The 27,947-nt window shown below is 38.0% G+C and overlaps 6 protein-coding genes across 12 annotated transcripts; 3 read left to right on the top strand and 3 right to left on the bottom strand.

The window, feature by feature from the left end:
* Positions 1-6,434: 6,434 nt before the first annotated feature.
* LOC131025112 (CDP-diacylglycerol--serine O-phosphatidyltransferase 1) lies at positions 6,435-11,374 on the top strand. Its single transcript, XM_057954722.1, is given in 14 exon segments — positions 6,435-6,454; positions 7,019-7,207; positions 7,473-7,527; positions 7,529-7,539; positions 7,652-7,711; positions 8,067-8,157; positions 8,678-8,732; positions 8,865-8,944; positions 9,044-9,160; positions 9,268-9,352; positions 9,805-9,896; positions 10,439-10,692; positions 10,777-10,865; positions 11,029-11,374. Coding segments are annotated over 13 exon segments (1,281 nt in total). The 5' UTR covers positions 6,435-6,454; positions 7,019-7,043; the 3' UTR covers positions 11,157-11,374.
* A 268-nt stretch (positions 11,375-11,642) lies between these two features.
* On the bottom strand, positions 11,643-14,072 carry LOC131025111 (pentatricopeptide repeat-containing protein At1g22960, mitochondrial-like). The gene is made up of 2 exons (XM_057954721.1): positions 13,964-14,072; positions 11,643-13,823 (listed from the first exon to the last, which is right to left on the bottom strand). The coding sequence occupies exons 1-2, from the start codon at positions 14,031-14,033 to the stop codon at positions 12,166-12,168; spliced, it is 1,728 nt and encodes a 575-aa protein (XP_057810704.1). The 5' UTR covers positions 14,034-14,072; the 3' UTR covers positions 11,643-12,165.
* LOC131025113 (origin of replication complex subunit 4) lies at positions 11,643-19,325 on the bottom strand. 5 transcript variants are annotated; one of them, XM_057954726.1, is made up of 18 exons: positions 19,078-19,325; positions 18,662-18,752; positions 18,511-18,567; positions 18,345-18,392; positions 17,727-17,777; positions 17,601-17,644; positions 17,428-17,491; positions 17,244-17,330; positions 16,951-17,042; positions 16,784-16,865; positions 16,370-16,455; positions 16,183-16,292; positions 15,314-15,406; positions 15,178-15,242; positions 14,921-15,064; positions 13,714-14,642; positions 12,028-12,967; positions 11,643-11,951 (listed from the first exon to the last, which is right to left on the bottom strand). In XM_057954726.1, exons 1-16 carry the CDS (start codon positions 19,185-19,187, stop codon positions 14,607-14,609), a joined length of 1,260 nt encoding a protein of 419 aa, XP_057810709.1. In that variant the 5' UTR covers positions 19,188-19,325; the 3' UTR covers positions 11,643-11,951; positions 12,028-12,967; positions 13,714-14,606. The 5 variants fall into 5 exon arrangements, with proteins under 5 accessions (XP_057810709.1, XP_057810710.1, XP_057810707.1 ...); XM_057954727.1 differs by having other exon boundaries at positions 13,059-14,642; XM_057954724.1 differs by having other exon boundaries at positions 11,643-12,967.
* Positions 19,326-19,871: 546 nt separating this feature from the next.
* On the top strand, positions 19,872-23,410 carry LOC131025115 (sec-independent protein translocase protein TATC, chloroplastic). The gene is made up of 4 exons (XM_057954730.1): positions 19,872-20,326; positions 21,531-21,814; positions 22,369-22,659; positions 22,884-23,410. Exons 1-4 carry the CDS (start codon positions 20,071-20,073, stop codon positions 23,091-23,093), a joined length of 1,041 nt encoding a protein of 346 aa, XP_057810713.1. The 5' UTR covers positions 19,872-20,070; the 3' UTR covers positions 23,094-23,410.
* A 304-nt stretch (positions 23,411-23,714) lies between these two features.
* LOC131025114 (protein DETOXIFICATION 16-like) lies at positions 23,715-26,516 on the top strand. Of its 3 annotated transcripts, none has more exons than XR_009102086.1 (8): positions 23,715-24,103; positions 24,188-24,735; positions 24,830-24,916; positions 24,991-25,047; positions 25,125-25,482; positions 25,573-25,659; positions 25,774-25,895; positions 26,047-26,516. XR_009102086.1 is itself a non-coding variant. In XM_057954729.1 (7 exons), the coding sequence occupies exons 1-7, from the start codon at positions 23,828-23,830 to the stop codon at positions 25,825-25,827; spliced, it is 1,467 nt and encodes a 488-aa protein (XP_057810712.1). In that variant the 5' UTR covers positions 23,715-23,827; the 3' UTR covers positions 25,828-25,908. The 3 variants fall into 3 exon arrangements, 1 of the variants encoding a protein (XP_057810712.1); XR_009102087.1 differs by having other exon boundaries at positions 26,173-26,516; XM_057954729.1 differs by lacking the exon at positions 26,047-26,516 and having other exon boundaries at positions 25,774-25,908.
* LOC131025116 (probable histone chaperone ASF1A) lies at positions 25,879-27,928 on the bottom strand. Its single transcript, XM_057954731.1, has 3 exons — positions 27,534-27,928; positions 26,586-26,701; positions 25,879-26,510 (listed from the first exon to the last, which is right to left on the bottom strand). Exons 1-3 carry the CDS (start codon positions 27,640-27,642, stop codon positions 26,169-26,171), a joined length of 567 nt encoding a protein of 188 aa, XP_057810714.1. The 5' UTR covers positions 27,643-27,928; the 3' UTR covers positions 25,879-26,168.
* Between the last annotated feature and the right edge of the window lie 19 nt (positions 27,929-27,947).

Below are 27,947 nucleotides of genomic sequence, written 5' to 3' on the forward strand. Positions count from 1 at the left end.
CTATGTTTAATTTGAGATTTTCATACTGAAGAGATTTCCATGTTTAAATTTATGCTAAGAGCATCACCAACGCTGGGTGCGAAGGCCGGATCGAACCCGGCCTATCGCACCCAGCGCCGTTGCTGCACCCGGGTGTGAAGGGGGGGGGGGCGATGGAACGCACTCGGCGGCTGTGGGAGCGAAGGAGGGGGCGTGTTTACACGCGCCCCTTTTCAAACCAAAAAAAAAAAGGAAAATTGAAAAAAAAAATTAAATCGGCAGTAGCCGTTTTCTATCCGTTTTTTTTTTTCCGTTGGCTTTTTTTCCTTTTTTTTTTTTTAATTCTTAACCTCTATATATATATCAACAAATACCTCAAACATTCATCATTCTCCTCATTTTCTTCTTCATCTTCTACTTATATTACTTCAACAAATAGTAATGGAAGGCGATTGGAGCAACTATTGGCATGAACACCCTCAAAATCCATCCCCCGACGAATCAAATGCTTTCAGGCAAGGATTCTCACCATTCACGCAAGAATCGAATGTCTTTCAAGCGGCGGTCACCAATTTGAACCCCCGCTTTGCCGCCGTTGCCGACCCCGAGCCCGACGTGAAGGAGATTGCTTCTATGCCGGCGGCCAAACGTAGCAACTATTATCCGCCAGAAATGGTGCTAACTTGCCGTTTGTATTGCGAGCACACCCACGACTCTGTGGTGGGTGTCGACCAAAAAGGGGCAAAGTTTTGGGGCTCCCTCTGCACCCAATACAACGCTGAAAAGCCCCGATGATCTATTTCACGCGACGTCACGCAAATTAAATCTTACTTTCAACGGGTGGCGAAGGATTCGAAGAGGTTTGAGGCCATGCACAAAAAATGTCACGATCAATGGAAATCAGGCATGAGTGATGGTCAAATCCTGGAGCAAGCAGAGGCAATGTGGCTAGCCGAGTACCGTGTTCCGTTCCGGTATCCGCATGCATGGAAGATCTTGCGCGAGTCCAAGAAATTTGCAAGTCTCGGCGAGGATGTTCACTCCGATGTCCATTCGAACAAACGATCAAAGGGGTCCGACGGTCTTCCCACAACGACTTCTAGCGACGCGAGTATCTCCACCCGGCCCTAAGGGCAAAAGGCGGCCAAGAGAGACAAACGGAAAGGCAAGAAAAAGGCCGAAGAGACGTCAGAGGATAACCAAAAAGCTCTCGGGTACATGGCGAATACGGTGACTGCAATGGAAACGTTCTCCCAAGTTCAACGTGACCTCGCCGATAGCATGTTGATGAGCCGGGACACCTCTCAAATGAATCCCGACGAATTGGCGTTTCACATGTGCAAGGTGGCAGAGATCAAGCAACGAAACAACATCCCCTAGATTTTTAGGATTTTTAATTTTATGTTTGTTTTAATTTAAGTAATTTAGGATTTTAATTTCTTGTATTGCAACTTTATTTCAATCAATGTAGGATTTGAATTTTAATTCAATGAAATTTTAATTTATCAATCATTGTAAATTTAAAATGGAAACTAGAATAAAACTAATTCAAAAATAAAATAAAATCTATTGCACTCAAGTGAGTGCAATACCATTGTTGGAGTGGGTGCAATAGAAGTGGGACCACTTCTATTGCACCCACTATGGGTGCAAGTGTTGGTGATGCGAAAGGCTCTAGAATTGCAGGGATTTGAAATAAAGCTCTCTCATAATTCCACGTAAGACCTAGGATAAAGGAGAAGCCAAGAATCCCAAACCGTATTATATAATAAATAATAGTAATAATAATAATAATAATAATAATAATAATGATCTACGATATTGAAATTTAACAACTCAAAATTTTTAACAAATACCTCAAACATTCATCATTCTCCTCATTTTCTTCTTCATCTTCTACTTATATTACTTCAACAAATAGTAATGGAAGGCGATTGGAGCAACTATTGGCGTGAACACCCTCAAAATCCATCCCCCGGCGAATCAAATGCTTTCAGGCAAGGATTCTCACCATTCACGCAAGAATCGAATGTCTTTCAAGCGGCGGTCACCAATTTGAACCCCCGTTTTGCCGCCGTTGCCGACCCCGAGCCCGACGTGAAGGAGATTGCTTCTATGCCGGCGGCCAAACGTAGCAACTATTATCCGCCAGAAATGGTGCTAACTTGCCGTTTGTATTGCGAGCACACCCACGACTCTGTGGTGGGTGTCGACCAAAAAGGGGCGAAGTTTTGGGGCTCCCTCTGCACCCAATACAACGCTGAAAAGCCCCGATGATCTATTTCACGCGACGTCACGCAAATTAAATCTTACTTTCAACGGGTGGCGAAGGATTCGAAGAGGTTTGAGGCCATGCACAAAAAATGTCACGATCAATGGAAATCAGGCATGAGTGATGGTCAAATCCTGGAGCAAGCAGAGGCAATGTGGCTAGCCGAGTACCGTGTTCCGTTCCGGTATCCGCATGCGGCATGCATGGAAGATCTTGCGCGAGTCCAAGAAATTTGCAAGTCTCGGCGAGGATGTTCACTCCGATGTCCATTCGAACAAACGATCAAAGGGGTCCGACGGTCTTCCCACAACGACTTCTAGCGACGCGAGTATCTCCACCCGGCCCTAAGGGCAAAAGGCGGCCAAGAGAGACAAACGGAAAGGCAAGAAAAAGGCCGAAGAGACGTCGGAGGATAACCAAAAAGCTCTCGGGTACATGGCGAATATGGTGACTGCAATGGAAACGTTCTCCCAAGTTCAACGTGACCTCGCCGATAGCATGTTGATGAGCCGGGACACCTCTCAAATGAATCCCGACGAATTGGCGTTTCACATGTGCAAGGTGGCAGAGATCAAGCAACGAAACAACATCCCCTAGATTTTTAGGATTTTTAATTTTATGTTTGTTTTAATTTAAGTAATTTAGGATTTTAATTTCTTGTATTGCAACTTTATTTCAATCAATGTAGGATTTGAATTTTAATTCAATGAAATTTTAATTTATCAATCATTGTAAATTTAAAATGGAAACTAGAATAAAACTAATTCAAAAATAAAATAAAATCTATTGCACTCAAGTGAGTGCAATACCATTGTTGGAGTGGGTGCAATAGAAGTGGGACCACTTCTATTGCACCCACTATGGGTGCAAGTGTTGGTGATGCGAAAGGCTCTAGAATTGCAGGGATTTGAAATAAAGCTCTCTCATAATTCCACGTAAGACCTAGGATAAAGGAGAAGCCAAGAATCCCAAACCGTATTATATAATAAATAATAGTAATAATAATAATAATAATAATAATAATAATAATAATGATCTACGATATTGAAATTTAACAACTCAAAATTTTTAATGCATGATTATAGGTGTCCTACCGTTTCTTTTAATTATTAGTATATATCTACGTGGACGATTAGTAATCGAAAAAATTCAAAGTAAACAGCTCAAAGCTTGCTAATATATGATTGAATTGCTCGTACAATATGAATGATTTATCCTTATGAAAACTCTTTAATGATCACAATTATGCTTTGATTTTATAAGCTTACAATCATGTCTTCATAAGCTATAGTATTAATTAGGTACGACATGAAACCATATTAAAATAGCAAATAAAGGTTTGATTTCTCCTAATTCGTTAACCACCTAATAATTAATATGGCCATGCCGCCAAATCAAATTGTTGTAACCCAATAACCTTACCAAACACGTGGTATCTTCCTTTGATTAGATCATATGCCTACCATCATATAATTATTTTAATCTCATAGTTTAAACTAATTCTTTCCCTATTTTCCATCAAATATTATTGTAACACCAAACACGACTTAACTCAACATGGAAAATGAGTACTTCATCTATTTTTATTTTTCATAGTTCACAGTCACATATAATATTTCCATATTTTGGAAAAATTCGCCTTAGCAACTTTCTTTGTGACAGCGTTGCCTTATGCCAAGATTGGATATTTCATGTGGGTGTGTTGGTCGAACGGTAGGTTGTTAATGCCCAAAACTTAAGATACTTGGTTCGAATTCAACCGTTGTTTATTTTTTCTATTTTTTATTTTTATTTTATAAATTTCATATATAAATAAAAAAAATTTAAAAATCGCAAGGCAGTGGACTCGAACCCAGGACCTCAAACATTGAGTATTAACCACCCATCGTTAGACCAAGTCTAGCACACACATTTGTTTATTCTTTAACGCTCTTCGTATTGATTTTATACTTGCATCTATCAGCAGCGCCAATGGCAATGATCCCTCAAAATAACTATTTTGTGTATTTCCTCAAAAAAATGATTTTGGTTAAAAATTTGAATTTGAATATATTTCTTTGTATTGTAGGCAATTAAATCAAATTAATGAATCCCTAAGGAGATATCGAAATGAAACATACTTTGATTTATAAATATCACTAAGATTTAGATTTCAAATCTCATTATTCCTCCACCCTAGATAAAAAAAACGTTATCCATTTTCGACATGACATACACTAGCAATTTCAATAATCAGATCCTTAGAGCATTCGTAATGGACTTACTTGATAGTGGGTTGTGTTATTGAGTAAGTAGTGCTGTATTGGGGTTACTTGATAGCCTACTTGATTTTTTTAGTTTTTAAAGAGGAGAAGAGAATTTTTTTTTAAAAAAAAAGAAAATTACTCGTGCATACTCGAAGACTCGAGTAGCCACTGCCTGCAACGCCTTACTGGAGTGCACCTCTCTACTGTAAGGGGGTTGCCAATGCTCTTAGTGCTCGTTTGGTTCAAGTAGAGAAATTGAAAGGGAATGGAATCAAATAAAGGAGTGGAATTGTAACAATAACCATTACTTTTATTGAGTGTTTGGTTTAACAATGGAAAGGAATCATTAGTAAGGGATTCCCTTTCTTTTGTTTCCCCTCTATTTTAAGGGGTAATAAATTGGGTGATTGGAATACCCTCAAGTAAGGGTAATGATTATCCCATTACTCAAACCAAACAACAAGTAATGGATTCAATTACTTGATTCCCTTTCCAACCTCTAAAAACACCCAACCAAACGTGGCGTTAGTAGTAATCTCTATTTCAAACATTAGAAAGAAAACACGTAAAAGGAAAAAATCCTAAGATTAGCAAAAAGGGCAAATTAGTCAAATCAAGCGCACATGCATCACAAGATTGTACCTTTGGGTGTGACAATTAAGACGAATATATATAAGAACATTAATGTGTTCCTCTGAAAAATTATCGAATATCCCCACACTAGTCCATTTCAAACGGTGACACCCAAGCACCCTGTGCTACTTGTACTACCCACCCACCCCCCCCTAACACCACCCACCCAACCACCCCAGGGGGATTTAATTGAATGCCCCTGCACAGAAACCCTTTTATTATTAGAGATTTAAACACACCCAGATTTTGAAAATCTCTCTCTCCCTTTCTCTCTCTAAAATTGTTTGCCCCTTTGACCGCCGTACCATTTTAAAAACGTCACCGCCTTTTCGCCGCCTGTTGCCAAAGATCTTTCTCTTTTCTCTCTCTCTATCTCCACCTTCCTTTTCATCTGCAGAGAGATTTTATCGGTATTCAGGCGCACATTTGTACGTGTATGTGTATGTGTGTGTGTGTGTGTGTGTTAGTTTCGCGCTCGCACGCAGAGTTATTGGTTGGGGAGTGTGAGTTCTCTTTTAGTGCTACTCATTGTATCCTCTTTTTCCCCCCTTTCTTCCTCTCAAATCTCGATGAGCTAATTTGATCTGAAGGCTGAGATCGCTTCCTCGCCCCAATCTCGCGGCTGGGGTTCGCCTATCGCTTTGCTCTATCTAATTGAGTAAGGAAATTATTTGATTCACTTTGCTTCCTGCTGTTTTCCTCTCATTGCGCTAGCTAGCTGTCAACCCTTTCTTCTTCTGCTTTTTTTTTTTTTATTCAATTTTTTGTTTTGTGTGGGGAATGAAATCGACATTACTTGAATGTGTGTATTGATTGGGTTTTGTGTGTCTGGAGTTTGCTCTCACGTGCAAGCTTTGTGTGTTGACTGTTCGCACATATGTTAATCTTGCGGGGAAATGCCGTATCGGATTCTTAACATGCACTGAACGTAGTCTTAGGTATGCTGGAATTGATGGGTCCTACTTTTTGGTGACGAATTAATCGACTTTGTTAGTTGAAAACGACACTCAAAGTCTAAAATTTTGATTCTGCTGCCTCTTCCATTGCATGCGATGATTGACTCTTTGGAATCTTTTTCTAGCTTTTATCTGGTTCCGAGTCTTAGTGCTCTCCAGATTGTATTTTCTTCGACTTCTTCTTTTTTGTTTAATCGTATTTGACCCAAGTCTACGCAGGATAGGTACTGTTTAATAAGAATGTTTTTACTGTTTATGAATTAGAGAGGCGTGTGATTAGGGTTTATAAAGCCGCCAGGTTTTTGTGAAGGAATCCGAGTGTAATCTTCTTTTATTGTATTTTTTAGTAAAAGTTTGAATAAAATTTGGTAGGTGTGTTGAAACTTATCTTGTTTTAGGCTTGTAGCTACCTTTGTTTTGGTTGACTATTTCTTTTTGGCTCAAAGGTTCTGTAGCTTGGTATATCCATCTTTTACCCGGAGAACTTTGGAGGGTGTTTTTTTCGAAAAAAATTACTAGTACTATATCTATATAAGCTTTAGGTCTGCCATTAACTTCAGCTTTCTAGAGGTCTACTTTGTCTCTCTACTTGTATCGAAGTCCAAGGTTAAGTGTTAATTAACTGTATGAAAATCTGAGCTTAAAAAGTCTTAGGTCTTATAGTGTATTGTTTTAATTACATGGTAGTATGTTTGGAAAAGGCTTGCACATATATAGGACAATAGTATTATCTTTGCTATATGTTTTTCACTTGTTGAAGCACCTTGGAATTTATCTGTTGGATCACATTTTATGATGTTAAATTAGTTAGTTTATTTTATGGGGTGGTTGGCAATTTTTTCTTTTTAACAATTGATAAGTTTAATATCCTCTATCTAGAAATGGTACCTCTTGGAAGTCATGAAGCTCATTGTTTAAAGTTGTTCTTGCAGTGAAAAGTATTTTATATCATAGAATATGGAACTTAATGGCCATCGGAGAGCTAGACGGAAGGTTCACGTGGCTTATCAAAATGGTGATTTGAGCACATCAAGTAGTGAAGACGAGCATGATCCATGGACTGCCTGGGCTTACAAGCCTCGCACAATTACATTATTACTAATTGGTGCATGCTTTCTTGTGTAAGTTGGTTTATTTTTTGATATTGCATTTATTTGTTGCTTTCATGAGTTTTTGGATTGCAAAAAGACTAATGGATGTATTAATAATTTTTCTATCTAAGATTTTATTTCTTTACATTTTTCTAATTATAAGTTTATTATCCTCAAGTTTCACTTGGAGATGCTAGGTAGCGTAATAGTGAAACAGAAGAGAAGCATGTTTCATGATATGTGCAATTATTTTTCAATAGTCCTAAAATTCCTTCGATTTGAAATTTTTCCTCAGATGGGCAAGTGGAGCACTTGATCCAGAACGTGGTTCAGAAACTGAGCTTGTTACCCTCTGTGAAAAGGTGACTGCTAAAGCCTTTAAATACCATATATCAAAATTGTATTGTCTTTTCAAATATCCTTTATGGGATTTTTGAAGGCTTCAATAAAGAGTTGCATTATGCCTTCTGATAGGGGTGTATGGGCGATGATCGCGGTGTTCCTTGCTTACTGCTTATTGCAGGCTCCTTCAACGTAAGTTGTTCCTTTTCTTTCTCTTCCTTTCCCTACATAACTAGTGAAGTCTGCTTGTTTTTTCATGAGCCAATTGATTTTGTAAAGGTTCTTCTCTTATTGTGTAATGACCAATTTTCTTAAATTTTCAGTTTGTCTTCGCTAGTATTCAGAATTGTTATGATTGATTCCCTACCCAGTTTCAATTAGATGTTTCTAGTATTTCAGAAAGGCACTAACAAATATAGTATTGCTTCATGATGTTCTTGGAATAACTCATGAATATGGCAACACATGAAGCTCTTCTTTGACATGGCTGTGTGTGCACATAAATTATCATTGCTTATTTTTTATGTGGTCCGACGTTCTTTTTCAGGATACTTATCCGGCCGCATCCTGCAATATGGCGACTTGTTCATGGAATGGCTGTAATATACCTCGTTGCGTTAACATTTTTGCTGTTCCAGGTAGCTCTTTATGCTTTTGGGAACAGCTGTATTTTTCTTGGCCTATTTTGGATTGGATTTATAGTTTATCTAGATGGCAAGTGTCTCCATGGTAATTTAGTACTTGATGAAATCAGATAATTATTACATTAATTTTTAGTCTTCATCAATTCAGCATAATGAGTTTTGATGAGTGACAGGCTAGAGATCATATGCATAAGAGTTCCTTGTCTTCCGTGACTTGACATTATTTTCCATGTTGGAGGCATTTTCGTAAGTGGCCGAATATGCATTGCAAAAACAGAGACTGCAACAGTATTATTCTTTATATTTGGTGTATTATTTGCTAGGTTAAATCTCATCTAACACAATTTTAAAAATTGAATATCTTTAAAGCCCTACTTATTTTGATATACTACATTGTAGTAGCTCTTTTGTGAGTTCTTGTTGACTGCATCATAGCTTGGATTTATCAGTTATGCTTTATGAATTTGTTCAATAATATTTTCTGATGTCACTTCCCTAATTTTTGTTTTTGAAGAAACGTGATGATGCACGACAATTTATGCGATTCCTGCATCCAGATCTTGGTGTTGGTAAGGTGTTTGAATTTTTATTCCACCATTGAACACAGTCTATATGTTTCACTGTGGCAGTGCATGTACTATAAATTATACTCGTTAGTCGACATGACTGATTACCAGTATATTCTGTTGTGGTAAATGCAGAACTTCCAGAGAGATCATATGGTGCTGATTGCCGAATTTATGTACCTGAAAATCCTACAAGCAGGTTTAAGAATGTTTATGTATGTTATCTTTATTTTTCTTGGCGTTTATTTTATGTACTCGTTAAATAAACACTCCTATGCAGCTAGCACTGAAACCTCGATTGTTTCTGTTTACAGGAGACACTTTTTGATGAGTTTGTTTTGGCACATATCCTGGGGTGGTGGGGTAAAGCTATAATGATTCGTAATCAGCCACTTTTGTGGGTACTTTCTATCGGATTTGAGTTAATGGAGGTCAGTTATTATTCTTTGCCTGCTAATTTTACCTGTTCAATTTCAAGCAAGGACTGAGGATAGATTTCTTTGTTCATTAAAGGTGGTTTTGTATCTGGTGTTTTCAGCTGACTTTTCGCCACATGTTGCCGAATTTCAATGAATGTTGGTGGGACAGTATCATTCTTGATATATTCATCTGCAATTGGTTCGGTAGGGCTTTTGTTGAATTTAACTCTACTCATCATTCTTGGATTATTCATTTCATCAATAAATTATTTCTTCCTATATTGTCACTGGCTGATTGTCCATATGAATGCATTAATTTTGTAATAGATCCTATATTCGCACCTTTCTTTTTGTCTTTTATATATATGGGCTGATTTTGTACTTGCAAATATTTTTCAAGCACTTTTTCTTCTAGACAAGGTAGCAACACACCCTTTAGCTTAAATATGATTTTCTACTATGCCTATCCTACAACTCTCGTCTACCATGACAAATAGTTTGTTTAATACCTCCGGATCTTGAAAAAAGCTTTAACCCTCGAATACCTGATTTTCTTCTGTCCTTGTATTTTCCTGATGGCTTATTTTGATTTCCTTAGATTTTCATTTTACTTATGGAAGGAAGGTTGTCACTATGTTAAATTTTTTGTTTCACAGGTATCTGGGCTGGTATGCGCACAGTTCGGTACTTTGATGGAAGAACTTATGAGTGGGTTGGCATAAGCCAGCAGCCTAACATCATGGGGAAAGTATGTTGGTTTGCAAGACTTTCAAATGATTTCTAGTAATTTCTTTAAATTTGTTATAGTTACTGCAAATTCGCATGTGTTCTGGTTGATTATCTAAAGTGGGTCGAACGTGTTGGATGGAGTAATTATATACATATTTTTGTGTCCTGGTATTTAGCTGGCCGATTGTTCTATCACGTTGCTCATGATATGCTTTCATAGAATTCTCTGGGATACAGAACTTCAGTTTATTTAGTGAAGATATGTAAAACATGCACTGATTGAGATGACCCACGTATGAGATTCCAGCAGGGCATAGTTCTCTTCCTCCATTTCTAGAGCGTTTTGTTTTCCTAATATAAAGTCAAAGGTGTTTCGTTCATTTTGATGGAATGTGTTGTATTTGGCAACTTCACATATAAGTTGCGTATGCCATAGCTACACCGAGGTTTGGTTAGGATATCGTTTCTGTATAGAGTCCATTATGTTGTTGCACCATCACTGGGTTACCTGTTGAGTTTCATCTGAAAACAGAAACTTATGGCCTCCTTTTTGGTATTCAGGTAAAACGAACTCTGGGTCAGTTTACACCTGCCAGATGGGATAAAGACGAATGGCACCCATTTCTTGGCCCGTTCCGATTTATTCAAGTTCTGAGCCTTTGCATTGTTTTCTTGACTGTGGAACTCAACACTTTCTTTCTGAAGTTTTGCCTTTGGGTTCCTCCTCGAAATCCTATAATTGTATATAGGTTGGTTTTGTGGTGGCTTATCGCGATACCAACAATTCGTGAATACAATTCTTACTTGCAAGACAGGTAATTCACTTTTTTCCCGGTTTCTAGGATCCAAAGTAGGAAGGTTCGATGTTTCCAAGGGACTGATCTTTGCTTTGTTAACAGAAAACTAGTGAAAAAAGTAGGAACGTTTTGCTGGCTCTCACTTGCCATCTGCATCGTGGAGCTCCTCATTTGTATCAAGTTTGGACATGGTGAGTATCCGATTCTGTTGGCATCCATGCTTTCTTTCTAGGATTTTTCGCTCCTTAAATCATCTCGTTTCTACTTCATGATTTGGCTTGATGTTTGTTTTAGTTTGAACCTCATGTTTCCTTTTGCTATAGATTTATTAAATGATATATTATGGTCAATCAGGACTGTTCCCTAATATCATGCCGAGGTGGGTGGTTATATTTTGGACGAATGTCGGAATTGGACTCGTCGTATTCTTGGCTGCATGGTCGTATCAGCTACACAGATCAATGAAGAGAAAATGGCAATAGGTTCATTTTTTGGGGGGATTCTACATTTTTCTTTGAGATCTCCATGTTTTCTTTGGGTAATTTGACGTGATGTAAATACCCACTGCATTTTTAATTGTAAATGTTTTTCTTTTAGCTTAGATCTTACTCTTATTGAATTTATAAATCTCAATTCTTTGGTATTGTTTGTGGGCAAATCTTGCCAATGCAGTTGGAAGAAGCTTTTGTTTTTGTGGCAAGTTTCGCACCTTTTCTCCTTACATATTTTAATATTTAAAGAGTTTTGCCATGTGTTATTAGTTGCAACAAATTTCTTGTCCTATTATTAGTTGCAATAATTTTTATCTGTGCAGCTCGAAATTTTGTCAGCTGATAACTAACTATTTTTAGGCATAAGTGGCGCAGCATGTTATATTAATTTTAGGGTTGGAATTTGCTTATAATCCCAATTTATTTAAAGATTCTAGAATCATAAAATTTCCGACCAAAATATCATGAACAATCATGTGGAGAAATCAAACAAAAATGGTTTTATCATAATTCAAGAGGAATATCATTTCAATTTATACATTCAACTTCTTGCATCTCAAATGCTTCAGTAAGATTAGCACTTCTTTTTCTGCACAACTAAAATAAAACCTCCCAAACACCAAAGATTACACCCTCATTCATCATTATAGGTGAGGTTTCTGGCAATATCCCTTCAATTTGCATATCATAGAACAACCCGAAAGCCCCATCCGCGTCTCAGAATTCGCAGAGGAGGCCGTTCATCACAGCATTAGACGCGACCAAATCAGGCGAAAACACCAGCATCTGCATGAATACAACAATGTCACAACAGTTGGTGACAAGCAATTCATGAAACAAGTTTTGGGCTTCCCTAAGTTACCCCCTCTTCCAACGGAGCATGCACGAACGATGCATCTGCACGTATCATGATCAGGCTCGACTAACAGATACTCTTCTGCAACATTTCACAATCTTCTTCTACACCATCCAACTTGGACAAAGCTCATCTCAAGCTAAATCATGCCCAGGGCCCTTTCGCTAGCATCTCCTCCTGCAGTCTCACCACAACATCCACCTGCCCGAGCTTCACCTCGCCTGCCATGAACGTAGCATATGCAACATGATCAGGCTGCAAACCTTCCTGCACCATCTCATCATAAAACTTCTTTGCCATTGCTACATTCCCAATCTTGTTACAACCGTTTACAAGAATCGTGTACGTGAAGATATCAGGAGATACTCCATGCCTCATCATTTCATCTTTCATCTTCCTAGCACCCTCCAAATCCCCAAGCTTAGAAAGGCCATCTATCACTATATTAAATGTGACTGCAGTCGCGTTGAGACCCCTTTCCCTAACCTCAGATAACAACAAGAGAGCCTCACTCACATCCCCTACTAGACAATAGCCATACATCAAAGTATTGTATGATATCACATCCAACTTGATACTCTTCTTAAGCATGACGGCAATCCACTGCAGGGCACAGCCAATTCTCCCTTGCTTGCAGTAGCCGTACATCAGAGCATTATACGTAGACACATTAGGCAACGCCCCTCGCGTCTTCATCTCTTCCTCGAGGCCTACAGCCTCACCTATCATCCCCTTGTGACTATACCCACTTATCAAAGAGTTGTACGAGTAGACAGAAAGCTTCAGCCCTCTACTCACCATCTCAGAAGCTAACTCCTTCGCCTTCTCCACCTCGCCTTTCTTTGACAACCCGGCAACCAACACATTGTAGGTAGCATCACTCGGGCTACACCCCACGCTCTGCATCTCCTGCAAAAGGCTGAGCGCCTGCTGCACATCCTCGCGTCTGCAAAACACATCCAACATTGTATTGTAAGTAACTACAGTTGGCTCAATCTTAAACTCAACCATTGAATCATACACTTCTCTAACTTTACCATCTAAACCTCTATCTCTTAAAACCCTAAGAATCCTATTGCAGTTCTTGACATCTGGTGAAAACCCATTCTTCACCATCTTTTCAAACAACCACAAACACCTCTCAACATCTGATTTCTTAGTGAGAACCCACAATATGAAATCAAGAACCCTAACAGAAACTGCGTGATTCGAGTAACCATCAATCAAAGCATCAACAACAGCACCCTCCATGTTGGCATCAATAACTCTCTCAACCACCCAATACGCAGGGCTCATCAAATCATTCTCCAGCAAAACCTCAAGAACACTGCAAAACACAAATTCAGAATGCTTAAACCCCTTCCGCCGCTCGGCCCACCGGAATATCTTCAAAACCGTCGTCGGCCGGCGGCGAATCGAATTAATCACACTCAATAGCAAATCGGAATCGACTACCAAAGCACTGCAGTAATCAGGAACAACCCAGTCGTCATCTCTGAACGCCTTCGGATTCTCTCTCATAGTTTTCAAAATCAGATTTTGATAGAGCCCTCGTGACGATTTAACGTTGACGTTGCCGCCAGAGCTCCCTCTCACTTCACCATTAAAACTCTCTTTTCCCACTTCACCATTAAAGCTATCTTTTCCCAAATCCGAATTGCGATGAAACTGTGAAACGAAGTGAAACCGTACCTTGAAACCGAAGTCGTAATTGAAAGAAGACAGACAGCATAAGGAATCGAGAATTTTTCTGGGAGCTAACGATTTTGAAGCTGGCGACCAAAGGGTCATCCTATGATGCTCTGCAGTTTATCATCAAACAAAGTAAAAAAATGGTGAGTGGAAAAAAAGATGGAAAAAAGTGGATTTATAGGAGGGAAAGGGTTGCTGAAGAGAGGTTTAAAAATGGAGGCGGGAGGTTTAGGGTGGCTTGGCCCATTACCGTGGCGGCGAAAGAATGAAGGGAAGAAACAGAACATCGAAACTTTTGGTGCTTCTTTTTTCTTCTTCATTTTGTTTTCCTTTTTCACTATTTTTTACCTTTTTCTATTTAAAAATTAAATAAGAGTGAGCCAAATAGATTTGACAGTAGTTGTTTATACTTTGGAACGTTTTCGATTTTGCACATAAATTGTAAAATCTATTTCAAATTTTCAATTTTCAACATATGCAAAATTTATCGTTTTGGAGTTTGTATTTGAAGACAAATTTTAAAGTAGGTTTGCGAATTAAAAATGGTCCAAATTAATGTATTTTAAAATAATTAATCAATATCAAAAGTAATGCTTTTCTACATTAAAAATAATACTACTATATTTCTTTTTATCGATATAATCACAGAATTATCACCACTTTTTTGGTGCCGAATCAGTGTATTAAAATTTATCTGACGGATCTTAACTCTTCAAGTGGTTTAATACAAATTTTTATATAAATTTTTCAAGGACAAATTACAAAAGGATTCACGATGAAAAAAGGGAAGAAAAAGAAAATGGAAAGCCCCATTAAAAAAAGAAAAAAAGAAAAAAAAAAGAAGCATGACTAAAAGTCTAAGATTTCATAGAAAATTGTCCTCGTTGAACTGCTTAGCCTTCACGATCCATCAGTTTATTTAAGATTGCCTGTCAACACAAAATTGAAAGTTAAATAATATTTCAAATTCTATGACATGCTGCATGAATCAAGAAATGAGCTAACTTGCATAGTTTGTGTACTTGATGCCAATTTTTCTTTTCTTTTTGAGACAGAATTAGATGCCAATGTTAATGCTACAAGAGCAATGGATTGCATTTGGAGTTTCAGATTTGGCACCATCAAGATATATACGCACACATGAATAGGCGAAGAGAAGATATTAGCATTTTAGATTTTTTTCAATGAGATGCTAAGAGAGACACACCGGGCAAGAGCGATGGGATTTCAACCCCTGCTGTAGTTCATGCCACGATATCAAAAGCTTCACTGGACGGAACTCAGCAGATTGGCCCTGCCCTCTGTTATCCTGGAACGAGATCAGTCCACGCTGCAGAAGATGCTCAAATGCCTAAAGAAGTGAATCAATGTCACGGGTGTGCATAGATGATGGCTATAGATAACAAACAAATATTCTGTTTGAGATGCATGCGCAGTTTAAACAGGAAGTGTTGTCATACACACCCGTAAGCAGACATTCCTTGCATAATAGTCCGATGTTTTGAAGCTGTCGTGTATGCTTTTGTACTCTGCAATGAGAATGAGCGATCAGGGAGGAATTGTTAGAAGGAGGTGAGAGAGGAAAAGAAAATCTACGTACCTTTCATTATAGAATTGAAGTTGCATGATTCCAGCTCTTTGACTTCCAACCTCTTCATGCAAACTAGAAGATAAAGTTCTAAAACAGAGCAATCTGCACACACGAGTCGGATTTTCAATTAACATAGAGAGCAAGAAAGAGTTTAGGTTGGAAACATATTTTTCCTTTTTTTCTTCTGAAGAATAATTTTAGTTGGAGTAAGTTTTCACTGTAACATTACAGAGGAAAGATACTAGAATTGCTTCAGAAGTCATGTCTGCTCATATGACAGTTTTATAAGATACGTCAAATTTATATGCAACTACGATAAAATTTAAGGTTTCATTACAACTATATCTCAAACAGGAAAAAGTAAGGTCCAATCACTAGTCATCTGAGAGAGCACTGCTTACAAGGCAGTAATAAGTTTCTTTTTTAAGATCGTTAGTGGTTCCTTTTCACTTCTTGTCAGTTAGAAAGTTCAGCAAGTCATTTTATCGCATTTCATTTTCCTTCTCTCAATACATTTTATATTCCCTTATAAGTTGTGTTTTATCTGTGTTAAATCTTGAGGTCCATATTAAAGAGTCTCGAGAATCCAGATGATTGAAGATCTCGTATAACAAAATCATAAGTTGACAAAATAAGATGGATAGTAAAGAGTAAGGCATAAGTAGCTTTAATCCAACTGGAAAATTCTGCTAAAGCTGCGTTTCTATTGGCACAAGACATGATGGACAAAATGATGGAACATGTATTAAGTAATAAAATTCAGGTAGCCGTAGCTATAAAAACAGAAGTTCCTTCAGAAACAAGAAACATCTCAATTTTATGACAGTAAGTGCCTCAGAAAAAGATAAAACCTAGACAATGGCCAAGTATGCACATACCTTTTAGAGCCTCCAGCTTTGGTTGTCTTTGTATGCTTGGAAGTGCTGATTTAAAATTTTCAATCGACAGGGAGCCAGAACTCAAGTCCATATGACAAACAGCACAGAACCTAGTAACAATGGGGGTACAAAGTTATTGAAGAGTAACTAAAAATACTACTAAAAAACATGTTGATTTTACACTTACAAAAATCTCAATAGCTGGCTGACAGTTGAATCAGAATAACATAATTGATCAATGACCCCTTTGAACTCTTCATCTGCCAAAATGTTCTGACATGTCAAGGAACTCTAACCATATTTACTTAAGATTCATGAATCAATCAAGGAGACATTGTTTCATGCGCTGAGATTTTTGTATCAGAACGGACTTATTCTCATATTCTCTTGAGAGGGAAACTTTAAAATGTAGTAGTAAAAGATATAAAAGAACAAGAGGGAAAATAGAGAAATAGAGGAAGAAAAAGCAGGCTAATTAACATTGCGTCATCGCTGTTAGGCCATTCAGCATATTTCGCAGTTAATTAAATGAAACTTCCATTTCCTTTTTAAGAAAATAACTTAAGAGAAACTCATGAGAATTACTCCAGGGAGAGGATACAAGTAGTTTTTCATTAAAAGCAGCTCTGAAATCGTTTGGAAGCCTTGAATCCATTGGTAATAGTAGAATGTGCTCTACAAGTCTGCATGTTAACACTGAAGTCATCATAATAGAATATTGTAAGAAAGTTGGCATAGTGTAATTGAAACAAAAAATAAATAATTCACCTTTGAAAATCTTCAGAGGAGGAGGGAAGAAACAACAGCTTCCTATGTGAAAAACGAGATCTAACTCTTTTCTCCAACAACTGGTCAGCATCCTACAAACCACAAAGCAGGTTTAAGTTTTTTCAAAAAGACTGGAGTGAGCTTCAAATGAATAATGTTTCTTATCTGGTCATAATATCAATGGCTGCATCAATAGATAACAAGACAGAAAGCACAAGTAAGAGAAGGGAAGATGTAAAAGGAAAATAATCTATGTATATATGTATATAGAGAGAGAGAGAGGAGCAGCTTACCAGTCGGCAACTCACTCCTACTACAACAGCTTGTGATGAGACAGATTGCAGTGCATCAAGTAAACTATAAAGTAGTCGTTGTTTTCCCTGCATATGTAATTAAGTGACATTAGTGATTGGTACAGAAATGAAGCTGCAACTCAACATACATTGGGATATTTTCTTCGTCACTTGATGGTATTACCTCTGTAAAAAGGTCAAACTCTTCTAGAACAAAAACAATTGTTTTATGTGCTAACCCACATTCCCTGGTTGAAATAAATGAATGAATCAATACCCTCTTACAAGAATCGAAAATCAAGAACAAGCTGTTCGTTATATTCCAGAAAACAATGACAGAAACCATAATTTACTTACCGCAATATGGACAGCAAGAATTGAGTGTTTTCATCAAATGAGGCCTGCCAAGTTATTATAAGAAGAGGCAGCAAACTGGTGAGACCAGATGGTATATCGAAACTTAGACTAGTATACTAATTTTACCATTTTAGAGAACTGCAACTGATGCTCCAGACACACTTGCCTAGCTATCTCCTGCATGAAAAGTTTAGTAGGAAATAAGGTAAGGGGAAAGCACAGATTATAAACACACAACAAAATGACATAATGACTTAATCACCAGATAATCTAATTCCATCAAATGATACAAACCATAATGTACCAGTTAATAGCATTTTTTATACTTACGAAAAAAACTGAGGCAGTAAAACATTTATAACCCCTTACATTTTGATATTACACATACGTATCTTTTTTATTTGTATTCCCTTCACCAGAATTTCAAGTTAAGTATCTTGAGTAGAGATTTGGCTCGCATGATTGAATAAATTCCACTTGGATGCATCTGCAAGGCTTGATAATTATAAGCTAATTTGGTTTTCTAAAATATCTTTGCATACTAAAGAAGTCAAAGAAGCTAAATCTAGCATATCTTGAGATTATGCTCTCAGAAATTTTATACAGTGTAATTTCTTAATTGACCATTGCAGTCGATCAAATTGCAACATCTCTATTTCATAGGCCTTCATCTTTAAACTTATGTACTAAAAAGATATGCACATAAACACTATAATAGCAAGTATGAAATAATGGTAATTTGACCTTCAATGCGCAATTGTTGTCGCTGTGCAGTAGCCCATTGAGCTTAACCTGAAACATTAGAACAATGCTAATCATGACAAAATCCAGATAGACGTAGAAGAGTCTTTACTGGTCTTCTTCAATGATAACAAACAGCCATTTAACATTTATGACTACAAATTCATACCACAGAAATCATGTCTGGATGCTCTTTAAGTAGGTCTTCAAGAACTAGCTCCAACACCTAACCAAAAAAAAAGGCACAAAAAAGCATATGAACCCCGACCATCGGCTTCCAAATACTCCAATTAATCAAGATAAATGGAGATATTACGCACCGCTGTTTTTCCACAGCCTCGAGGACCCAAAAGTAGAACTGAATTGTTACATGCCTCAGTTACTGAACTTGATATTATATACTTCAACTTACTGAAAAATAATCGTGAAAAGAAATTAACTTTATGCATCCTATCTTCTCCACCAGTATAAAAACGTCAACATATTTTTCAATTAACCCCAACTGTATCAAAATCGAAGCAATTTAGTAACTCAAATAACGTAAACAACTGATTCGACAAAAAAGCTCCGCACCGACTCTGGGAAACGATAGTTCTCGCTAAATAAACTTCATCATTCGCACAAATTGAATGCGAATTTTCTACCTCCGCTCAGAACAAATTAATTACGCACTAGATTTCCCGCTTTCTTCATACATGATAGAAAATTGCCAGAGAGAGATAGAGAGGGAGCGAACCTGTAGTTGGAGTCGGGTAATTGGGAAAAAAAGGAGAAGACAAAAGAAGGATCGGCGATTCTGCTTCTGATGATAAGTTTGGCTAACTCTGCTAGATTTTCCACACCCATTGCTTCTGATGCGGCTTCCTCCTCTTCTTCGTCGTTGTCTCAGAATGTGCAGAAACGCAGAGATTTGAGAATGGCGGGAAAGTTGAGTCGGCGTGATGCTACGGTACGCCACGGTGCACTGCTCTATATCTCATCGTCGAATAATTATGAGGCATTTACATTTTTTTCGTTAAAAAAATAGACTTTTATATGGAGACTCCTAAGTCTTACCTTGGTTCAAATATACATTAGTCCTATAACTTTAATTTTAACATAAATTATATTATGAAATTTTTGATGGGCACAGATTCTAATAAAATGAATGGTGATTTTTATATAGTAAAAAAAGAGACTCACTATTATATATTTATATGAAATGAATGGTTAAAATTAAATTAAAAATAAACTTTTTTATAATTAAAAAATATTTGTAAGTATATATGGGATCATATTCTAAAAAAATGTCATATTTTAAACACCAAATAGCAAAATATCAGTATTTTTTATAGAATAAGGGAGTAACATTTTTCATATACTTAGAAAAATAAGTATATATACCCATTAACACTTGCTAATATTATGACTTTAGTTTATCGACTATAGTGACTTGCACCTCCTTATCAATACATCAAAAATTATTTCTAAAATATTTCATTTACACTAACACTCAATTTAATCACACCAATATACGTAATTAATTAATTAATATTATTCATTTAATTCCCCACGCTACCGGCGGCGCACGATAGAACATCCCGTAGCCATTCTCCACTACAATGCGCCGGGCTTCGCTCCCAAAATATCGCCCATCACGCTCAATTCCTCAACAAAAACCATCAATAAATTGAGTTGCTAAGCACAGCAAAGTCGGCGAGATCTTCACACACTAACAGCAAAACCAGCAATGGGAGCTACAGGAGCTGCCGTCTACGGCGCGCACCTCAAGAGTAACACCCTATGTTTCAATTGCTCGAGTTCAAATCCCCCACCGAGAGCGCTCCATCGCATTGATCAGAGGAAGCCCATGTTGCTAGCCTTCTCGAATAGGAAAAGTTTGAAGAAATTTAGCAGAATCGCTTGCTCAGCTATCGAAGATGTCACGAAGAAGCAGCTGGAAGTCGGCGGCGGCAGCTTGAATGTCGCTGCTGAAGATAGACCCGGTAAAGTTGACTGCTTTTGTTGATATTGTTAGGGTCAAATTGTTGACAAGCAATATCTACGAATTTAGGTTTCGATTGCTTGTGTGTGTTTTTGTAGAGTTCTTGATTTGGCGATTTTTATTTTTGGTTATGTGAAATGAGTTAGGTTCAAATTGGTAATAGTGATTAGCGAAATGAGCTCTATTTGATCATGGCGCTTTATAGTATTTTGAAGGTATTTTGTCTTGGCTTATGTAGGCATAGTTGACATGTAAAATTATCTGAAAAAAAATTGAAGTACAAGCATTGCTTGGGGTGCTGATTTTGAAGCATGGTAATGTTTCTAGTTGCAATTAGAGCTACGAAAACTAGATACTCAATGTAAATATTGGAAGGATGTCGTATTTTGGGAAACCGGGAAACCATTCACCGTGACTTGGTTGCGTAGCTCTAATCTATTCCACATCTAGCATTTAGATTATCCCAAATTCATGAATTTGGTGTATGCAAACACCATGGCATGTATTAGCGATTTGGAAAAGCTGGATGCAATTGAAAGAAAAGAAAATACTTCAAGTTATGGCACTTAATTTTCCTAAGTTGCCTTATGTGAATGACTAGAAAGAGGGGTAAAAGATTCAAACTTCGTTTTGAAACCAACTCAGTCGGTTCAATGGGAGGATCACCCTCCCAATTCGAAGTTTTTGGAAGATATGGGCTGATGTCGGACTATGGGTCAATTGCTTGTATCAATTATCTAAATATCTAAATATTTCTGTTTCCATTGGTTAATTATATCTGTCTATGCACATTGTCGTTTGCATATGCTGTTCTACATCTCAACTTGGTCTGAATGTCTTTTTTAAGATGGCAAACAGGGTTGTGTTAGATGAGAGATAAAATTGTGTTATTTGATTATGACATCAACATTACAAGTATTGGAGCTTATAAGCTCAACATCTTAAAAGAGATTCAAGCTTATAAGCTCCTGTAAATAGGCTTAGCCAAACACCTCTTTGATAAAAAATTGACCTCAAACTTCTCGTATTCACTCAATAATCTTTGATCCTTTAGATGTCTACCCATATCACTTATAATCTTCATAAGTGTGTTCTTGTAGGATATTTCCAATTTTAAATGCTTTTTTTTTTCAACTGCCCTAGTTCAATTTCTGTACTTTTCCTAGGTGTACTTCAGATTCTAAAATATGTTTCTTGTGCTACAGAGTCTAGTGTGAACAATGAGTCGGAAGATGGAGGAAATTTTATTTACAATTTCCTTTACCCTAGTAAAGAGCTTCTCCCAGATGATAAGGAGATGAGTATATATGACCATCTAGAGGAGTTGAGAACGAGACTCTTTGTGTCAGTTGTGGCTGTTGGAGCCGCTATGGTTGGTTGTTTTGCATTTTCTAAGGAACTCATTATGTTTCTTGAAAAGCCGGTGAGCGAGCAAGGAGTTCGCTTTCTACAATTAGCTCCTGGAGAATTTTTCTTTACATCCCTGAAGGTTTGAGATCATTCTACGCTTTTTCTTCAGTTAATTGAATCACTATGTCTTTTTCTTCATTTAATTGAGCCACTATGTCATAATTTTACTTTCCTAAGCACTAAAACTAGAAAATACTACTCTTCAAATCTTTCATTCACTTGGTGAATTTACAGGATTCTGATTTGCTGAAAGTGCAACTTTTATTACACAAGTCACACCTCATTTATTGTATGATTCTTTTAACCTTAATAGAAGTTGTTATTTTTCTTTTATCATTCCTTTGTAATGTTTAATCATCTTCAGTTTTGAAGTTCAAACTATTTATTCCCTTGAAATGTTTTGTTTTGGTGTTATGGTTGATCAAAGTGGAAAAAAGATTATACGGAAATATTTTTGGTGATCTCCATTGTGGTGGTCTTGAGTAAACTTAGAAGTTAGAACCAAAGTCTCCAATTTGCGATTGTTTGAGCCGTTGTGACCTACTGCCAGTCCAAGAAAAGTTACTCGTGTTAAAAAGATTTTGCAGCCCTCAACAGCTTTTGTGCACTAAGACAATATCACCTTCCATGCAGGTATCGGGATACTGCAGCCTTCTGGTGGGCAGTCCCATAATCCTCTATGAGATCATAGCCTTTATTCTCCCAGGGTTGACAAAGGATGAGAGAAGATTTCTGGGGCCCATCGTCCTAGGGTCCTCGATTCTTTTCTACATAGGCATCGCCTTCTCTTACTACGTCCTCACCCCAGCAGCCTTGACGTTCTTTGTTAGCTATGCGGAAGGGGTTGTCGAGTCATTATGGTCTATTGACCAATACTTCGAGTTTATCCTCGTGCTCATGTTTAGTACCGGATTGTCTTTCCAGGTAACACCTTTTATTTAACGTGCATCACTTCTCCTTGGCAGTAGGGACTACATAGAGATTATAAGCTTTACGTTGTTTCTTTATCATGTTTGTGTTAATAATGTGCTTGCCATGTTCTGACATCCACCCCGTCTACTTTGTTCTCGTCGGCCCGAGTCCTCAAATCGAGCATAGTTCACAGTTTTACTCGTAAAAAAGGTGACACTTGAGTTCCCATGTTTCAGGTTCCAGTCATACAGTTGCTTCTTGGGCAAGTTGGGTTGGTTTCATCGGAGCAAATGTTTTCGATATGGAGATACGTCGTGGTGGGCTCAGTAATCGCAGCAGCTATACTCACGCCATCGACGGATCCTCTTACTCAAATGCTCTTGGCCTTCCCCCTTATGGGCCTTTATTTAGGCGGCGCGTGGACGGTTAAGCTTCTTGGCCGATGAGTTTAAGGTCACACAACTACACCCTAGCAAGACATCAGTATGAAATCCCCAGAATTACCCTATGCCTTTAGTTTCCTGTGGAATTCCAGTTTGTTGTATTGTGTTGTTGTTGTTGTCCCTTTGCTTTTGCTTCATTACTATAGTGATATTATGAGTTTAGAATTGCAGTTGATCTTATTCAAGAAATTGCCTTGTAGTTCAAATAATTTGCCTCCAAATATTGTATCTTTGGAGCCTGTTCTTTTCTACCTATTTTTATTGTATCAACGTTTTATTTCTGGTTAATTGTCAAAAAATGACAGCTACGAATTGTAAAAGATACCACATTGTCTTTAAAGAAAAAACACTATAATATTTTCTTTTTAGTAAAATTTACATGTATTTGAATAATTTACGTCGCTTTCATCCCAATTGTTGATAACGCAGCAAACGTACTAGCTTTTTCATCCTAATTTTGATTGGAAAATAGTCACTGATGATGGTGATGGTATTACCTATATGAATAACTTCAGAAAATAAAAGATACTCTCCCAACATGAAAAAAAAAAAGATTAAATAAAAGATTGCAAATGACAACGACGAGCAAGATTTATATACTATAAAGCAATCATATTATTTGATTTTACAAACTACACCTAACCACTCCCATGTGGGAACCCACTCTCATCAAGATAATTAGATTTATCAAATGATCTCTGCATATTGCAAGCTTTGAGAGTTGAGAGAGAGAGCTAATGAAGATGAGAGAGAAAGGATCACAACCTCTAATTACAAACCAAGAAACCAGAAGCCATGATGGAGATGAAGATAAATGCAGGTTTGGAAGTAAAGAATTTATGGAGGAAGGAAAGCAGCAGCTGGGATTGGCTATACCCCTCATAGCAGTAAACATGCTTCTCTACTGTTTACAAGTCATCTCTTTGATGTTTGTTGGCCACCTTGGTGAGCTGCAGCTCTCCAGCGCTTCCATGGCCACTTCTTTTGCTGCAGTCACCGGCTTCAGCGTGTTGGTAAGCGCTCTTTCCCTCTCGTCTCATTCGCTTGAGATTTCATGTAAGTGAGAAATCTCTGCCTCTGTGCCTCAAAACTTGAAGCTAGGAATGGGAAGTGCACTAGAAACTCTGTGTGGGCAGGCCTATGGCGCGAAGCAGTACCAAATGCTTGGTGTTTATACTCAACGAGGTGCTGTGGTCGTTCTAGCTTTGAGCATCGGCCTTGCAGTTGTGTGGTACAACACCTGCTTCATTCTGGTTGGTCTAGGTCAAGATCACGATATCGCTGCTGGAGCTGGTGAGTTCAACCGTTGGATGATACCCGGTCTCTTCGCCTATGGCATCCTCCAATGTCTCATTAGGTTTCTTCAGGCACAGAACATAGTACTTCCCATGATGATAACCTCTGGGGTGACTGGTGTGCTCCATGTGTTTCTGTGTTGGTTGCTCGTGTTCAAACTCGAGTTTGGAAGCCGAGGGGCTGCAATGGCGAATGCTGCCTCGTACTGGATCAATGTGGTGTTGCTGGCATTGTATGTCAGCTGCTTCTCCTCAGCCTGTGCAGAAAGTTTCACTGGTTTCTCAAGAGAAGCTTTTGATGATGTAATTGGGTTTCTGAGGCTTGCAGTTCCTTCAGCTCTGATGATATGGTATGTCCAGAAAGTTCTTCAACACTTACATCATAACTAGACCTATACAAAACATGGTTAGAAACACTAATTCTGTTGATTCTGTGAGTTGCAGCTTGGAATACTGGTCATTTGAAATGGTCGTTATTCTATCCGGTCTTCTCCCAAACCCAAAGCTAGAGACATCAGTACTGTCAATAAGGTTAGGTCTGTCTCTGTGCATCCATTTTTAAGACTAAACTCAGAATTTCATTTGGTTGAGTTGTTTTTGGACAGCCTTAACACTTGCTGGATGGTGTATATGATTTCTGTTGGTCTTGGTGGTGCAGTAAGGTCAGTTTCACCACTATTACTTATGTTTTCCCCATTTTCAGCTTTTGAATAAGTGAATACCTGTAATGAACTCCCAGCACAAGAGTGTCGAACGAACTGGGAGCTGGCAATGCAGCACGCGCTCGTCTTGCTGTAATTGTAGCAGCAGCAATTGCAGCCTCGGAAGGAGTGATCATCGGAGCAATCACAGTTTTGGCCCGGAATGTCTGGGGAAAGCTGTACAGCAACGAAGGGGAAGTGATCGTATACGTAGCTAGAATCCTGCCCCTGCTGGCGCTGTCAGACTTCTTGGATGGTTTCCAGTGTGTGCTATCAGGAGCTGCTAGAGGGTGTGGATGGCAAACTCTGTGTGCAGCCATCAATCTTGGGGCTTACTATGTGGTAGCCATTCCTTCTGCTGTGCTCCTCGCCTTCGTCTTTCGCGTTGGGGGCATGGTGGGTGTGCTCTTCTTCGCCTTCGTCTAAGTAGACACTATTTGCAAGCAAGAAAAGCTAGCTAATTTCTGACTGAAGCTTTGGTTGCAGGGGCTTTGGATGGGGATCATATGTGGCCTTTCTGTTCAAGCTGTGGTGTTGATCATCATAAATCTGCGCACTAATTGGAATGATGAGGTCAGTCACAACACAATAACATTCATCTATTTCACTCACTGACTGTTTCAATCTTGGAATGAGATCTCAATCTGCTCTGTTTTGAGAGTGATGTTTGGATCTGATGAGTTTCAGGTGACGAGGGCTGTAAATCGAGTTCGAGCAACTCGGGAAATGGGTTCGGATTGAAACTTTAATTTCCCAAGTCAAACACTATATTCATTGCAACACATGTAGAACTTGCGGGAATAACAAAGGTATTCATTAGTATTTCTCCATAACAATTAACAACACCAAAAAAAGTTACAGGTAGCGCTTGTTCTTCACTATAGACAAGCTGTTTCAAAACAGATTCAATCTACCTCACTTCTTCTACAGAATAAAACATGTTTCTTGTGATTTGCACAGTAGAGGCATGTAAAACAGGCGCTCCTATGGCAGAAACTTCGATTTCTGAATGCTCATACGACACAGTTTCATTGCAAGCATTCAAGAGATGAGAACTGTGACCTTGATGTGTCTGACTGGCTTCAGGAACACTCAATTGAAGACTGGTTGGATAGCGGCTCGTCTCCCTGCTTGCTGGCCTCTGGTGAAGCACAAGGCTGCTGTTCTTCATTTTCGTTCTTCTCTGGACAGAAATTAATTGGGAACTTTGTAACTCGAGGTTTATCAGCCAAGATGTTTCTTTGGACCTTATCGATAAGAACCTTCTGAGGAGGCTCTGCTTTTAGCTGCTCATCCTCGTAGTCATTGTTGACATAATATCCTACTCGAACAAATTCTTGGCCCTGATACGAGCAAGTCAGGAGTAGCACGGTGACTCCAATAATATCTTCCTCTTGAATTTTTGATGGGTCTGGTGGATCAGCCTGGAATTAATCGAGAAAGAGCTAACGTGTGATTGAATTCACAGAATCAAGAACTTAAAACATACGACTCAATACCTGAAAAACAAAACGGTAGTTGCCAACATTAACAGGCCCGACAAGCACGCTTTCTAGTACTTGGTCGTATGTTTCATCCTCAGCTGATCCAACATAGATGAGTTTCCACTCCAGATCTGAAACAGATATAGAAAAAATTAGGTGTTTGAACATGCAAGGGATATCAAGTTTGTTGCAACAGCTGAAGAAGAAAACACGGGATATGAATCTCTAAAACATAAAACAAAAAATTCATCTATAGCAATGCAATGTCAATCTTTAATGGAGAGAAGAGGTGAGGGGGAGAAGGAACACAACAATTGCATCACCACTGGGTGAATTTTCAGATCTTGTGAGCTACACCGATGTATTACACATTACGCGAAACGATTGGTGCAGTTCAATCATAAACAAGGATTGTAGTAGGTATAAATACTGATGATTAAACTTGAATGCAAACTCTGCATAATGAAAGAATAAACAATCCATCTCCTTTAGTTAATGAAAAGCAAAACAAAATTTTTATCTGCAACATAACTCTACCAGATTAGTATTCATAGAAAAAAAAAATGGTTGAAATATTTTAAACTTATGTAATGGTTAAAAATTTCGTCATAATTAGCTAAAATTCCAAGGAAATAGAAGGGGAGAAGGGATAACCCTTTACAGTAATAATAATTATTTTACTATCATCAAATACCATATAAATGCTTCTAGATTCAACTCAAATCCTTGGGGGGTTTTCTCTCTATTCAGATTCCAAGGGAAATTCATGCAATGACGCAAACATATTAAAGCTTAAATGTGTTTCCAACCGAATTCAACAACAATCATAAGGATCGACTTATTAATTTTGTGAAGAAAATCATTTCCGATGGCTTTACCAAAGGAGAAAGGTTGAAACCAAAAAAACAAAAACAAAAATTCAGCGCCCAAAAAGAAATAGAGAAAACTCGAAAATTGATTTACCGTCTTCGAGGGGAGTTAAACATTCGTACGAAATCTCGAATTGGAAGGGATCGACGAATGGAGCCGGATTGCCCAAAACGGTGACATCTTTCAAGTTGACGGCGCTCATGGTTTCCTAAACAGGGAGTTCAGCTTCAAACCTCGCGAATTGGGGGAGAAACGCTGATACAGAACCCTAGAAATTGAAAACTGAACGAAATCTAAGCGGCAGAGATAGTGAGCAGAATTCAACACTTTATACACAAAAGGCAGAGAATTCGTGGTTTGGCGGGAAAATTTTTAAGCGACAAAATGGGCAACCGCGAAAATCAAATCGAGCAATAATTTTTTTACTTCATCTGCCAACGGATCCAAAAAAAAATAAAGAAAAACGAAAAAAATAAATAAATTTGGCAGCTTCTGACCAGAATGCCC

This window comes from Salvia miltiorrhiza, chromosome 5, assembly GCF_028751815.1.
Source record: "Salvia miltiorrhiza cultivar Shanhuang (shh) chromosome 5, IMPLAD_Smil_shh, whole genome shotgun sequence".
NCBI classification, from domain to species: domain Eukaryota; kingdom Viridiplantae; phylum Streptophyta; class Magnoliopsida; order Lamiales; family Lamiaceae; genus Salvia; species Salvia miltiorrhiza.